The following is a 16,119-nucleotide window of genomic DNA, read 5'->3' as shown; positions in this document are numbered from 1 at the left end:
TCAGTTGTGTAATAACAGTGGACTTTTTGGCGGGAACGCGAGGAGTGAAGTTGTGTGATTTGTTTTATTTTGTCTATTTAGTGTTTCTTCAGGTTTAAATGAGTAATAACGGTGGTTTATTAACTGTTTAATATCTGTGAAAGTGCCCAAATGTGGGAAAATGAAACAAAGCCGCTGGACGCAACTTCTCGGGATCCTCCAAAAAGTCCACTGAAAAATCTTAGTAAATGACCACCATTTTACTAAGATTATATTTCATTCCATATCATCTCATTTCATTTAATTTCATCTTAGTTGATTAACGTCTCAAATTAATCATTTTCATTTCATTTCACTCCATATTATCATGTTTCATAAAAATAAGAATATAAACTAAAATAAGACATGACTTAAAGGTCTTAGTTACCAGGTCATAAAATCACTTAAAAAAAAATGTAATAACAGTGGTTTATTAGCTGTTTATTATCTGTGAAAGTGCACAAATGTAGGAAAATGAAACAAAGCCGCTGGACGTAAATTCTCGGGATCTCCAAAAAGTCCACTTAAAAAGCCTTAGTAAATAACCACCATTTTACTGAGATTATATTTCAACCCATATCATCTCATCTCATTGTATTTCATACCATGTTATTAATTAACCAACTTCATTTTATTTCACTTCAAATTTTCATTTTTCATATATAAGAATATAAATATGAGTAGGCGTATGGTATGACATATTTGTCTTTCCAGTTGAAAAAATAAAACTACTGCTCGATGTCAAACGTCAATATCAAATAAGTGTATAATCTATGGTCAATATGCTTATTGTCAGTTGCTTGTCAATAATTTCTAAGCAGGAAACTTTAATTTATGTTATTTTCTGTTGTTGTTAACTTTATTTAAGATTTATTTGTGTTGATTTGTTAAATGAACTGAAAAACTGAATTAAATTAAGATCGATGGCGTCGTCAAGTAAACTACCAGGCACTGGTCTAGAAGAAGTGGGAGTACCAGGACAAACTTTCTTGCGAGATGCTCTGACAAGTTGTACCGACCCATTGAAAGCTATTGAAGAGTTTCAACTTGAAAACGGTATTTTATTGCCTTCTTTAAGGCCGATGTTGCCTTTACTAGACCTGCATGGCGTTCGGCGGCTCGACTTTCATACATCAGTTCTGGAGGAATTACGTGAAAAACTCATTGCACACATCAACGAGCTTGGCAATAAAGATAACAAGGATAATGACAAAAAACTCAAAGAACTGCTATCTAAAAGCTTCCCAGTCGTCAGAGTTAAAGCTTTAAGACCTGTTATAATGGGTATTCTTAAAAATATCCCACATATAGATGATAAGTATCTAAGGGTACTAGTTCGCGACAGAGAACTGTACAATGACACAGATACTGAGGTGAAGCGTCAAATATGGCAAGACAACCAGTCACTGTTTGGAGATGAAGTTTCTCCACTCCTCAGTCAGTACATCAGGGAGAAAGAAGATGTTCTATTTGATCATGAAAATCTCACTAATCTATTTTTTTCCCCTTCACCAAAAGTAAGGAGACAAGGTGCAGTTGTTCAGAAACTTGCCCACATGATAGGTACTAGTGTTAAGTTATATGACATGGTGTTGCAATTCCTGAGAACATTATTCTTAAGAACTAGAAATGTTCATTATTGTACATTAAGAGCAGAGCTTCTGATGGCCTTGCATGACCTAGAAGTTCAAGACATCATATCTGTAGACCCTTGTCATAAATTCACATGGTGTTTGGATGCTTGTATCAGGGAAAGGAATGTAGACATTAAAAGATCTAGGGAATTGCAAGGTTTTTTAGACAGTATTAAAAAGGGACAGGAGCAAGTTCTAGGAGATCTTTCTATGACGTTATGTGACCCTTATGCTATCAATTTCTTAGCAACGTCAGCTATCAAAATTTTACAACATTTAATAAACACTGAAGGGCTACCTCGAGATAGTACAGTTTTAATACTACTGCTAAGAATGTTGGCATTAGGGTTGAGCGCTTGGGTAATGATTGATTCTCAAGAATTCAAAGAGCCAAAATTAGATAGTCAATGTGTCACAAAATACTTGCCTGCCTTGATGTCATTGATGGTGGATGATCAAGTGAGAGCACTACATAATAAGTTACCTCCAGATGAAAGAGAGTCTGCCATCACTACGATAGAGCACTCGGGACCTCCGCCTGATGCTTGTGAAGCTTATATGAGAGAAAGCTCAGTTTGTGGTGTTATTGCAATGTACTATACACTGCATGCAGCCAAATTACGTGACCGTGGTGCCTTACTTCGCATTCTTAGTATTCTCGGTAGTTGTAAAGATGGCCGAGCATATGAAGACCCATTTTTGCATGCCTTAGTAGCACTTCTAGTACAGTTACCTGATGAGTTCCAAGGAGAAGATTTTAGTACTGTATTATTTGATGAATTCTTCTTTGCTGGACTATCTAAGGATAATGTGACAAGACACTTATTGAAATTGCTGTGGTATATTCATCCAAAATTACCAGAGACTAGAATTCAAACTCTTATGAAAGCGCTGCAGCCTGGAACTCAGCATAATGAATCTGTACATAAATTATATGAGACTTTACAACAGAAATTAAATGCACAAACAGAACCAGGTCCGAGTGCAACTGAAATGGAATATCTGGACTCCCCGTTAATGAGTGTACGCACTCCAGCACCATATCATATGTAGCAAATATTCATTGTTCATTATTTACTTTTAAGTTATAGACATTATATAAATTATATAAATATTAAAACAATTTAAAACATGTTTTCTTGCAAACAAAATTATTGTATTGTCTTAGATTTATAAGTCAGCAGTCAGTTGATTGTCTGTGGTTCTGGCATTGCTTTCGTCCATGAGCGATGGTTACAAAGGGGGTCCATTAGAATGTCTGCATAAAAGAGCAATAATTTTGTTTTTTAAGGTTGACCAAAGGGAGACCAAAATTTCCCTGACAGAAGCATTTAAACCAACACCAAACCGTGCGTTCGTCTCCAGTGTTCACTCTATACACGTCATTAATGTTGTGAGGCGTTTCTGCGGCTTTGCTGCCGCGACGAAACTCGTTTTCCATAATTACTATTTACATGTCCCGGCAATATTATAAAACGGCAATTTCATAGGCAAAGATCTATTACTCGTATAATTAATATAAATATGATAGTGCTGGTAATTATGTAGGTAAATAATATGTTAGGGGTTAAAGTATGAAATTTCTGTTGTATTGTGATAGGTACTTCGAATTGACATAGAACCTTCATGGTTTGAGATTTTTGAGTGAAACGTTTTTCAAATGGTACCTATGAAGTTCTTCTTTTAAAAATTCGCATTCATGAGTCAATAAGGGAAGGGAATAAGTCAGTAAGGGAACGTTAAAGTAAGCCGCTAATTCCTGGGTAGTTTGGCTCGGATCGGCTTCTACCATCTCTTTTACTTCATTTTTATTCACATGTGTGGGCGGTCTTCCACGTGGTTCGTTCTTGAAATCAAAATTTCCATCACGAAAGCGTTTAGACCAAAATCGCACGGTGCGTTCATTAGCAGCCCCCTCTCCAAACGCAACATTGATATTACGAGCTGTTTCTGTAAAGTTAGTCGGAACTCGTATTCAAAAATCACTCGAATTTTCGAAGTATCCTCTTTCTTGTCTAAGCTGAATAAAAAAAACAACTGAAAGTCGATAATCGAATGTTGTACATTTTTTAAAAGAAGAACCTTATAGGTACATACCATTTGAAAAATAGTTCACTCAAAAATTTCTAACCATGAAGGTCTATGTCAATTCGAAGTACCTATTACAATAAAACGGCAATTCCATAATTTAAATCCTATTATTAAGAAGTAGGTAAGGTGTGAATGAAGTCAAACAATGATTTACTGTAAAACATTTATTAGTAGCAGCTTAATTAAACATGACGAAAAATTTTAAAATAAAAATTCGTAAGCATCCTTGTTAACTTCTGTTAATAGCCATTTCACGGAATCTGAGCATGTTTATGGCAGTTGCGTTAATTTATTAGAATTGCTTTTCGTTAATTACCTATTTTTACAGTAAATTAAATTTAATAAATCAATATTGTATTTTATGAAAATCTGCACTGAAACGAAAAGTTGATTGTATCTTATTAAATTACAATTATTTTAATATACCATCCTTCGATCCATATAGAAAATACGTAAAATCAAAATTGGCATTTTATTTGTAATTTTAATGATCATTCTCATTATTCCGTGTATTTGGAGCTATTTTTAAACTTTTGCATTCTCTAGTTACGTTAGAAAATTAAAAAAAACATATTTCTAAGAAAATCGATTCCGTTACCATTGTCATTATCTGTCGCAATGGATTTCACAGATAGCTAGTTCGATACAATTATGAATTAAATATAAAATGAAATTAATTATTTATGGACTTTAACAAAACAATTCTCTATTACAAGTTAACCCATCAAAACAGAATCAGTGCAGATATTCACATAATCGATCGAGTGTGATGTATATTTCAAATGTGAGTTATTGTCGATTGTCGCGACGTTCAGGTTTCATGTCAAGAGAGTGCAGAGAGCGAAGGGATCGTGAGCGCTCGAAAAGCGAAGGATCCGTGTAAATTGGCTCGCTGCCGTCGTCAAAGGCGCTTGCAAGACGACCTGATGAGCCGGCCTCCTCACCTTCCCCAAATGTTCTTCCAAGACCACTAGAATATTTAATTATAACATTATTTCTCGAATAAAGATTTTTAAAAGCTTAGTAAAGGTATTGTCACCCCATATGGATAGAGATAGAAATTAGGTTAGACTCATAAAATGCCTGGGTGAAGCAAAAACGCGTTTCAATTAAATAACAATAAACATAATTATTATAAGCGTATTTCATACAAGTGACATAAAAAATAAAAGATGTGTGGTGTCGTGGGACACCGGACAGGAACGATTTCCTTATTATAAAAAAATATTAATTCTATTCGAGGTATAAAGAAAATAATTATTCGGGTATACATTTTTTATTATGATTTTTTTATTGATAATAATAAAATAAGAAAGATATTCCAAAACAAATTAATATACACTAAAAACAATAATCATCGAAATCGGTTGGCGTGATATTGAGTTATTTATCTATTTGTCGCGCACGTACTTAATGCAAATTTAAGGCTTTTATGGTTCTCATGGATACCATTATCAGAACTGGACTAAATTGAAATGAGACCAAACGGAAAGCGTCAGCTTTCTAATAAAAAAAAATCATCAAAATTGATTCACCTAGTCAAAAGTTATGAGGTAACAAACATAAAATCTTACGTTACGTTTTTTCCCGGTTAGGGTACCCCTCCGCATGGTCCCATAACGAACTTCGTTCCAAAAATTGACGCAATGTAACATATGCAATTAATTAACTAATAAATATGTTTGTTGAATAATATTAGGCACTCCTAGGCGCTTCAATTAAATAATTAAATAAAAACAGTAAGTAAATAAGGTAGGAATTACTTCGAATCAGTTCGAAAGAAATACCTATTTATCAAGATTTTACTATGAATTTGTTGTGTTCGTTTACCGAACAGTATTTACCTGAGCGAGAATGGTTTGTGTAAATGTGAAGCCGAGAATAAGGAAGGTCTCGTAGGTCTGGGTCCAGGAGTTACAGGGCGCAGTGGTGGAGCTGCCGATGATGCTTGAATATTCTTTCGAACGACTCTCCAATAACGCCTGATTTTTGAAAATAGACCGTTAATAAATTATTTAGCGAATTACGAAAATTCAAAAAGGCAAAAAGGCTAAAAAGGCATTGCGTGATTTCAGACTGGTGGTAGGACCTCTTGTGAGTCCGCGATACCACCACCCTGCCTATTTCTACCGTGAAGCAGTAATGCGTTTCGGTTTGGAGGGTGGCGCAGCCGTTGTATACTTGAGACCTTAGAATTTATATCTCAAGGTGGGTGGCGCATTTACGTTGTAGATGTCTATGGGCTCTATTAACAACTTAATACCAGGTGGGCTGTGAGCTCATCCGCCTATTTAAGCAATAAAAAAAGACCGCTACGCCACTGTAACCATTGTATATCATACCCCACTTAAGGACTTCGACAATGCCAGGAGCACAGTCAATCCGTTGCCTATTGGTAAACTTATTGAATTTAATTTAATACTGTTTACAAAGCTTAGTTATTCTGCTTCTTATTTCTATGACCGGTTTGCTCTAATTATGGGCTCAGGCGCAATTGATATTGTATCCAAGAACATCACTAATGGTCGTGAAAAGAACATTAGTTTTATGTGGAACAAAACCAAATACTTTATAGACCTAATATTTCCACTAACCTGTAAATGTAAAGCGCAGCAGTCATCATAGCCAACAATAAGGACAGTAGTACACAGAGAGCGACGAGCAGACTGCGGTAATGGTAAGGAGAAACGCATACACCGACGGCCGAAACAACCGGAGACGAATCCGACGAACCGTTCTCTTCTAGAAGCTCGTTGCGATTATCGAACACCTAATAGAAGAAATTGATGATTAAAATTAATTCACGGTTCGATTTCGCGCTTATTACCGTCACGATATTGGCCCGTGACCACGAAAACAATAATCGGACGTAGGAAATAATAACAAAAATATTCTATCATAATATTCCTCCTTGCGTCTTATTGCTCACTGCTGAGGGTCGTGACCACCCTTTTGTATCACCTTCGCACGCACAATCTTTTTCCATCTATTCTTGTCTCTGGCCGTGTTGTCGGACCAACGTATTGGACTGCGCCCCCGGGAGTCCCTCCCTATCTACTTTATCGGTCACGATGCGCCTCTCGAGATTGTTACCATCCTTCCTTGCATTATGACCGAAGTATTCAAGGCCTGCTAAGACACTCGGGTGACAGTTGCGAGGACATTTTAAGTTCTTGCAAAATTTATACGTTAGTCCGAAATGCAGTCCACGTATCATAACATTAATATTCGTAAAAGTGGCTCAGATTATGTCTAAGACTAACGAAAATCGAAAATAAAAATTCATTTAACAAACAGGCTTCTTATAAAGCAAATTTAATACTAGGAATTTATATCTGTCATGGAATAATGATACCTATAACAGGTACTAATGTTCAGTGACGAGAAAAAAACAACAAAAAAATATCATATCATTTGAATCCGTCATCATATTGAATGGACAGTGTATTTATTACTCGTAGTTAGTTAACATTGAAATTAAACGTGCATGCTTAAATATATTGAATTTTAGCAGTGATGAAACTGTCCAATTCAGATATTGTTGTATTAGAAGCAATTTAATACAACATTTGTCTTTCCATCATTGTCAATCTCATTGAGAGAACGAAAATGTTTACTAACTTCAATCATTTTCCTGACATGACTCGGTGTCTCGACTTCGTCCTTGAGATATTTATCGACAGCGGCTTCCTCGTATGACACTTTATAGACTGCACCCTCATTATTGTCAGGTTTATCTACAGTTTTGTTTGCGTCCTCAGACTTCGGTATTACTGTGTCGTTGCCCTCAAAGCTGATTGTTGCGTTAACGTCACGACGTCGTCTCCCGAACGAAGGCTCCGAACGACCGGTGTGACTCGGACAGTACGCCTGAATAATATAAAAACAAAGAAATTAACGTAAAGTTATAAATTAAGCGTAATAATATGGTTTTCCTGAAGCTGAAAAAGAAGAAAGCTGAAAAAATCCGCTGGTAGAACTATTTATAATGCTTAAGTAGAAAAAACTAGCCGTACTCGCCCGCTTCGCTACGTATTTAAAATTAACATAATTATTTATTGTCATTATTATTAGGCAGTCCAACACTCATATAAATATTAGCCTATCCATTAAGTACATGTATTTTCTACATGGATACCAAGTTTCAAGTTAATCGGATGTATGGTTCAGTAGTTATAACGGAACATCCCTAAAAACCACTGTAGTATAGATTACTGTAATAAAAAAAAACGGTAAGTTATCTTTTCCGTTTAATTCATATTACTGTTCCTTTTCAGTTGTTAAAATTTATTTTTATTTTTACCGGGAATGTCAATAAAACAAAATATAAAATGTACGGAACTGATAATTAGATCATCCTGTGAATTGCAACGTTTTAATTACTATGTCAACGCTTATTTACATTTAGATAAAATATCATGTAAGCGTATAGTAATAACAATCATTTGTCATGAGCATGTGGCATGATCTTCCTCAGCAAGCAGAAGTCAATAGCTCAGAATAGAAATGGTATCAATAAGGTCTGTTGATGTTTATGCAAAACTTGAGACTTGTGCATATGGAGAATAATGATACCTAAGGTTTCGCATTGCTAATGACAAAAAAATTGAAAATATCTTGTACCCAACACAAGACATTTGTTTAAAATTAAGATTAAATTCAATTTCCTAAGCAAAAGTTCTCAATTTGACTTCGATATGTATGTACCGATGTTTGTCTTTCTATATTGTTGCTTTGCGAGTGTCATTTCAGTTTCATCAACTTAAATCATAAAGGCAAAAAGGAAATTTTCATTTCAAAATTACTAAGTATTTTATGTCAAGCCACAAGCTTGGTTTTTGTCATATACCATAAATCGCGGAAACACGTGGCACAAGAATCCGTACGCACCGAACTCTAAATGTCTCTAACAAATTAACTTATTCCTCTGCGTATCAAATCTAGATCGAGTATTAGCTTCCTATAGTCAGCGAGGCAAAAAGGCGACCAAAATAACAATTCTATTAATTAATTAGTCGTGTAAAGTTGAGGTTTATGTGAACGAGTCTTATAATCAAATGGATAACCCTTTGGTGACCCCATATAGTGGATGGAGGCCGATAACCGTATTTTTACTGCATTGACGTAATAACATGTTTGCGTTTATCTCCACTGGACAACATTTCCTAATGTTTAATTCAGCTAAACAATGACAAATGTGTCGGTCAACTGTTAATCAATTGAATTTCATAGCAAAATGGTTCTTTCGTCATTTATAGTTTTAAATAATTGACATAGGTACTGTTTAAAATTCGTAATATAACATAAAATTTTTGATGTTATTGTGATAATACTGCCGCGTTTCTTTTATAATATTAATAAAAAATAAAAAATTAAGCTGTTTTTTTGTAATTTGTACATAGCGAACAGTACAAACTTTTTATTTATTTTGCTTGTAAATTAATAATATGAACTTGAATGATTTATCTTTGAACTTGAATAATATATTATGACTTTACAAGTAATAAGCGGTGTGGAAACGAAAATTTCAATAAATATCAAATTAGTTATATTGGTGGTAGAACGTCTTGTGAGCCCGCACGAGAATGTACCACAAGCCTGCCTATTTCTGCCGTGAATTAGTAATGCGTTTCGGTTGGAAGAGTGGATCAACCGTTCTACTATAAAACTGTGATTTAAAACTTATATTTCTAGGTGAATAGCGACACTTACATTGTTGATATATTTATTTGGGCTCCTGTAACGACTTAACATGACCGTGAGTTCGTCTACTCATCTAAGCGATAAAAAGATACCTCTCCGGACAATCACATGATTCTAGGGAGCATCGCTCATGGACATCAGCAGTATAAGAGGCACAGCTGAGCCACTGTCAATACTAGTTATAGTTAGTATTTGTTCTTTCCTCTTTTTACTAATATCTTTTAATTTGAATATTAAATTATTTTCCATTCTAATGAATCAATCCATAGTACCGCTTTTGAGATTAAAGAGTATGTACATATTATTATGTATGTACTACATACCGGTTGACAGCCATCCCGACAAGTGCGAACTGTCGCCTCAAACACTAGGAAATTGGACTCTGGTATCTTGAATGCATTAAATCTGGCCTCGAGGGAATCACCATTGCGACCCTTGTCCAATTCCGGGAACACATCCGGGTCCACTGGACATCTATAAAGTGTACACGAACTCAAATGATGTCGTAGTTAATGAAAAAATTGCAGCCTTTTCATTTTGATATCAAGGGTACGTATGCCATCTTCTATTCATCGTCTTCAATCTTACTAGTATAGCTAAATTGACAAATTGAAAAATTAATCTTGATTTGAAAAAAAAAAAAATTTGTTATTATTAACTGTGGTTCACCTAGTTGAAATTCAGCCAATCAGTTAATCAAAGCGAACTGGAAAAAAAAACATTTTCTCTTTTGTTTTGTTGATACTTGGGAAGTGAAACTTGACCATTTCACTAATTAGTGTAAAAAAAAAAACTAGGTATACACTTACACAAATACACAATATACAAGTTTACACTTACCCAACTCTATCAATTAGCTGTACAGAGCGTCCTGAATAAGGATCTCTAGCGATTACATTCGTAGCGAATATGTCTGTGGCATAATTATATCCGTCCTGAGCTTCGAGTCTAAATGTAAGCGGATCGCCAACGGCTATTGTGGTCGTGGGCCTTCCTTGATATAAGATCATGAGACGAACTTTAGAGTTCAGAGAGCTTTCTTCTGGTAGATATTCAATGGGTATAGGGCTCCCCGATCTGTCAATCAAATTGAATGCGAAACTACAGTGAGATTTAGAAATCTTTGTTTCTTTTGAGGTTTGATGACTTTGAATGACTTTCGTGATTTATTTTATTGTTTTGTGAATCATAGCTTCTATCGATCGTAGAATTTTCTTTTAATATAAACATTAACTATAAATATTATAATAATAAATTATCACAAATGTTCTTCTTTTAGATACGTTTGTGTATCTTACAGATTCTTAATCATTGTTTGTACAATTATTGGTACTTGCAATAGCTATAGCTGCAGCAGTGTGCTTAGTGCGAGTTTTTTAACGTACTCGATAGCGTAAAAGTTAACTCAAATTTGTACGGAGTTGGAACGTTTGCCTACGTTTGCCGCTAGGGGCGCTGTTCAAACTGCATACAAATTTGAGTTAACTTTTACGCTATCGAGAACGTTAAAAAACTCTCACTATGCACATAGTATTGTTGAAGGTATATCATATATTCGACAACAGCCACGGCGCTCGACCATACTGGTAAATTCGATCGCGAATAGAATAGTTTTATGTATGGCCATTTGATATATGTATGTCATTTTAGTCTTCTAATTTGACTTTATAGATGAAAACCGTTCAAAGTCCACGTTAGTAGCCGTTAGTGAAATAACAGCACTCAAACAGCAAACGTTAACTTGCATTCCTAAATGTTAATCACATAAAACTACTCATTCTCACTATAAAATGAGTGAATAAACAAACAAATCGAAACATCCCAAAATACACCACAGGTTACAGAAAACGTTCAAAACAAAGTTTAAACTCAGCATAGTATGCAGTATTCGATATAGTTAGAGATGTTTTGGAACAAATCCAATTAGGTTACATTGGGCAAACTCAAAACATCACAGAAAAACAGTTAGAATGTTATTTTTTACATTGAACGCTTGTTTCAGAAGACGACTCAGCGTAAAATTAATTGAACTTCTTAAGTTCAATCCAAGCATCAAAGATCGACATTAGTATTTATGTACCCCTTCGATGTAAAATATGAATAAGAAAAAACAGACCGAAAAAAACAGTTCGCAAACCAATAGTAATTAATAATATAACATCATTTTTGTTATTTAAAAAACGTCTAGTTCACGTTTGAGGAATCAACTCCATAGCTTGTTGTTAAAAAACAAATCAATCCAAACGAACATGCTCGTCGTTTTGCTTTGAATAAAAATAAATTTTGAAATAAAGGAATATACCATATTTTTTAATAGCTCGTACTATATTTTTGATTTTTCACTTTTCGTTTTATAAGAGAAGTTCTGTGGTAGTTCTTCTCATACAATATAGTCTACAAATTTTACTCACCCTGCCCCTATGTAGTTGGAGGTGACAACAGCCTCTGCCGGTCCCCGGAAGAGACAGGTCAAATTGAACCTTTTGTCTCGAGACGTTTGAACATTATCACTGAATTGTACCACTACAATGTTCGTCATGGTATCTCCATACTAATAAAAAGTATTAATATCAATAATTAGTTTGATAATGAAAACTTAAATTGCACTTTTAATGATATCTTAATGCAAATGCCTTACCCTTTGGGTACCGCATTCCGGGTAACCATGGGCCCCAGATATACGCAATAAATTAACCACACCACCATTGCCCCTGAAGAAGCATCTGTCATAAAATCCGTATGTATAAATGCGACCGTAGAATCCTTCGGGTAGTCGAAGGGTAAACTCCATTCCATCTTCGTTACAGACCTGTGATACTGTAGAGAAACATTCGAAATGATTATAGTCGGGAGTATAGCCGAAGCGATGAAGACTCTTTCAAACCTTGGAAGAAGATGTCATATCGCTCGAGCAACACCTTGGCGGGGATCACTCTTATACTACTGTCATTAAATTCGTGATTACTATAGCGAATAGTCTGACAACACTTCTTGGATATGGTAAATAAATCAGTGATCAGCGTGAAATTAGAGGGTAGGTTAGGATAGATAAAAGTGAGGATGGGAAAGTTGGAGTAGTAGCTCAAAATGGCCAAGTTCACAAACCCGTATTTACTGATTGATACCTAAACTATCAAATCCTCTCACGATTTCTAAATCGCTAAACCAGTTCTAAATTGGTAAATCTAAAGAATATCAATTTTACCATCCAAACATTCTTCAGCCATGCGTCCAAGAGCTCTCTCATAAAAGTCATATTCATTGGCGGTATTGTCGAAATGTGCTGGGTTCGCTGCGTCCAACTCTCTGGTATCACGGTCGCTTAGTTCGCAGTTATCACGTGGTTCAACACCAAAACCCACGTCCCTGCGGGAACATCAAAATTAGAAAGAAATCTTCAAAGATGCATGAATATAGAAATCACGTAAAGAAACTCTACCTGAAGTTGAACGATCGGCATATAAAGTCCCGAGCTTCAATGCATTCTCGTTGGCAATGAGCCAAAGACTGGGCTGTCGTAAACCGACGTACATATTTTCGCTGCATGCGTTGTCTACCAACTTGTCTGAAGCTGTCCTCCTCACATCTTGAGCCCTGCCATGGTCGCTGAAGCGGTGGTCTTCCTATAGGACCACCAATTGGACCTCCAATCGGACCACCAATCACACCCCCTATCGATCCACCAACAGGGCCTATCTGACCTGCAGGACCACCGATTGGACCGATAGGACCGTCACTGTCATAACCACCGTATGTAGGACCACCTATGAATGAATTCATCGATTTAAGTAAATGATCAATACAATAAGAGATCTGAAATAAGAAATGCTTTGAAATGAATTCAACATTTACCAATCGGTCTTTCTAAGCCTGACTGTGGGTAAGTACCACGATACCCATTTGGTCTCTCTATTGGTCGTCGTATTCCAAAACTAGGTCTGGGTTCTGCAGGAAATCTGTACAATAAATAAGGTACAATTTAAAAACCATTGCTGTAGTATTATCTAATCGAAATAAATAGCTTGATACCTATCCGGTCCTGGTCTCACGCCTCTGTCTGGAAAACGATCTGCTCCAGGAAAATCTTGACCGTAATAGCCTCCACGACTGTACCCTATTATACATGCGATGTTTTAAACAATCATGTACAATTATACAACAATAGAATTACAATAGTTTAGTTACATAACACTATATTGTTCATTTTGCATTTTACTGCAATATTATTCATGTATTTCTTTAACCTTATGCACAAAAGGTACAGTAGCAAATTCAATACCTAAAGCATTTTCTATTTTACTGTTTCCTGTGAACCCATTGCATCATCAAAAATAGAACTGGTATACATATTTTCGATAATTATATTAAATGATTGCTTGTTAATTATAAATTGCATTATTACAGTCGATATTAGCTCTAATAGTGTGTGCAATTTTAAATTAGGCTTACCAGGATATGAAGATCCAGTTGGTGGGTATTTATCATACATATCCGGATAACGATCCCCACCCAGGGGTACGGGATCTCTATTTACTCCAATAGGATACCGACTATAAGGATAACGACCCCAGTCAGAACCAGAATATCGGTCTTGATCAAACCTATCAGGATATTGGTTAGAATACCACCCGGATCTGGACGGGTATCTTCCACGAGCAGGAAAACGTTCTGGGTATCTATTCGTTGGATATCTATCTGGATAAACATCGATGGGGTATCTACTAACAGGGTACCGATCTCCAGCAGGATATCTACCGAGATCATTTGGAACTGGATCGTAAGTGGGATAGCGTCCACCATCTAGAGGAAACCGTTCTCCGTTAGATGCGGGATACCTACTAGGATACCTATCGAGACTACCAGGGTATCGATCTACGCTAGAAGGGTAGCGATCAATACCAGCAGGATATCGATCAGCTCCCGGTGGATAACGGTCAATTCCAGGAGGATAACGGTCACCTCCAGGCGGAAAACGATCAATTACTGATGGGTATCGATCGATGCCAGGTGGATAGCGATCAACGCTGGGAGGATATCGGTCAATTCCAGGAGGATATCGATCAGCAGGATATCTTTCAGGTCCAACGCCAGGAGGGTATCTGTCATCGGGGTATCTATCGTCAGGATATCTATCGCCCGGTGGGTATCGATCCGGGTCCGAACCAGCCGGGTACCGGTCTTCTGGGTACCGATCTGGTCGGCTGCTGTACCGATCATCGTCAGAGTATCGGTCGTCGTCGGGATAGCGGTCTGCGCCTTGTGGGTATCTATCTCGATCACTGTTGCTACTCCCGCCTTCGAGAAAAAACAATAGACTTACTTTTAATTAATTTTTCAATCATAGAATGACGTGCGCTTTATCCCTTCCTCTACATACATAATATTTTCGTTCATAATCTACATTAAATGCGGAAACATGCAAAAAGCCATAAAACATATTTCTACTACACGAAAGACTGTATAACTAATTTGTCATCAAAACAAAACGTCAAAGCTGACTCACCTCTGTTTGAATACCATTTTTTAAATCTACATACATATACCTAGTCAGGTCATAAATTCTGTCACATGTTTAATGTAAAATAATTGAAACAAGTTTATTCATTATGTAACCATTCATATACCAAAATAAACTTAACAAAACATAGATTCTTATGACACTAAAGTTTATACAAAATGACCTCCGTGGTTTTGAATACAGGCCTTCAATCTGCGCGGCCAGTCGTCTATCGCAGCACGAACGAGGTCCATGTCAATACCGGCGGCTGCCTTAATCAAGGATGTCTTGAGTGACTCCAAATTGGGATGAGGCTTTGAGCACGCCTTTTCCTCCAAGTGTTGCCATATCTTGTAATCTAACGGATTCAAATCTGAACTGGAGGAGGGCCAGTCTTCGTGGCGGATGAAGTCGATTTCACGCGCTGCCAGCCAGTCTTGTGTGCTCTTCGCTCTATGAGCTGGCGCCGAATCTTGTTGGAATACCCAGTGCCTGTTATTGAACATGGTATGAGAAACAGGTTCCACAAGGTTCGTCAGGACTGTATTTTGATACACAACTGCATTCGTTTTTACACCTTTCTCACAAAAATGTACCTCTGTTAAGCCCCAATAACAAACTTCCAACCATACCATGAGCGAGGATGGAAAATGACCTCGTTGGACACGCGAAATACGGTTGCTCGCTTCTTCACTACTGTGTGCGTACACCTTATCATTTTGTTTGTTGTAGCTCTCTTCTACGGTAAAAATTTTTTCATCCAAAAAAATAATTTCCCGATATTTTTTTCCCGCGTACCGCTTCAACAAAGCGCGGCATCTCTTCAGTCTCAGGTCCATTAGACGAGCATTCAAACGATGTCCTGTTTTTCTTCGATATGCCCGACGTCCTAAGTCTTCATTTAACACCCTTTTCTCCGTGGTTCTGCTTAACCCCATCTGAAGGGCCAACAGTTTCTGATTACGTTTGGGATTTCTTTGAATTCGCGCCTTCACAGCTTTTATCACTGCTGGAGTCCTAACAGACCGAAGGCGACCACTTCTTGACCTGTCATCTACACTAGAGTCTTCATTGTATCGTTTGATGGTACGATAAACGAATCTTTTGCTTATATTAAAATTTTTCAGTATGTTAAAAATTTGAATTGGCGCGTAACCGCAACGATGCAACGCAATA

General features: G+C 36.6%; 2 protein-coding genes across 6 annotated transcripts in view; one reads left to right on the top strand and one right to left on the bottom strand.

Annotated features, from left to right (window-relative positions):
- The first annotated feature begins 800 nt into the window (after window positions 1–800).
- NELF-B (negative elongation factor B) lies at window positions 801–2,782 on the top strand. The gene has a single exon (XM_028175541.2). It carries the CDS (start codon window positions 942–944, stop codon window positions 2,703–2,705), a length of 1,764 nt encoding a protein of 587 aa, XP_028031342.1. The 5' UTR covers window positions 801–941; the 3' UTR covers window positions 2,706–2,782.
- Window positions 2,783–3,892: 1,110 nt separating this feature from the next.
- nompA (no mechanoreceptor potential A) overlaps window positions 3,893–16,119 on the bottom strand; it is a 30,354-nt gene continuing 18,127 nt past the window's right edge. For 3 of the 5 annotated variants that reach the window (XM_089735119.1, XM_089735122.1, XM_089735120.1), the window contains 13 exons: window positions 13,896–14,741; window positions 13,476–13,560; window positions 13,299–13,402; window positions 12,886–13,210; window positions 12,652–12,812; window positions 12,085–12,263; window positions 11,858–11,997; window positions 10,287–10,547; window positions 9,770–9,920; window positions 7,365–7,613; window positions 6,338–6,513; window positions 5,588–5,725; window positions 3,893–4,713 (listed from right to left, as the gene is read on the bottom strand). In XM_089735119.1, the coding sequence (XP_089591245.1) occupies window positions 4,533–4,713; window positions 5,588–5,725; window positions 6,338–6,513; window positions 7,365–7,613; window positions 9,770–9,920; window positions 10,287–10,547; window positions 11,858–11,997; window positions 12,085–12,263; window positions 12,652–12,812; window positions 12,886–13,210; window positions 13,299–13,402; window positions 13,476–13,560; window positions 13,896–14,741 (2,996 nt within the window). In that variant the 3' untranslated portion in view covers window positions 3,893–4,532. The remainder of the gene's footprint in view (window positions 4,714–5,587; window positions 5,726–6,337; window positions 6,514–7,364; window positions 7,614–9,769; window positions 9,921–10,286; window positions 10,548–11,857; window positions 11,998–12,084; window positions 12,264–12,651; window positions 12,813–12,885; window positions 13,211–13,298; window positions 13,403–13,475; window positions 13,561–13,895; window positions 14,742–16,119) is intronic. The other 2 variants (XM_089735121.1, XM_089735123.1) reach the window with 1 other exon arrangement.

Source organism: Bombyx mandarina, chromosome 19 (assembly GCF_030267445.1).
Source record: "Bombyx mandarina strain Sakado chromosome 19, ASM3026744v2".
In the NCBI taxonomy this organism is placed as follows: Eukaryota; Metazoa; Arthropoda; class Insecta; order Lepidoptera; family Bombycidae; genus Bombyx; species Bombyx mandarina.
Note: the sequence above shows the minus strand (reverse complement) of the source record. Positions and strands in the feature narration are given on the sequence as shown.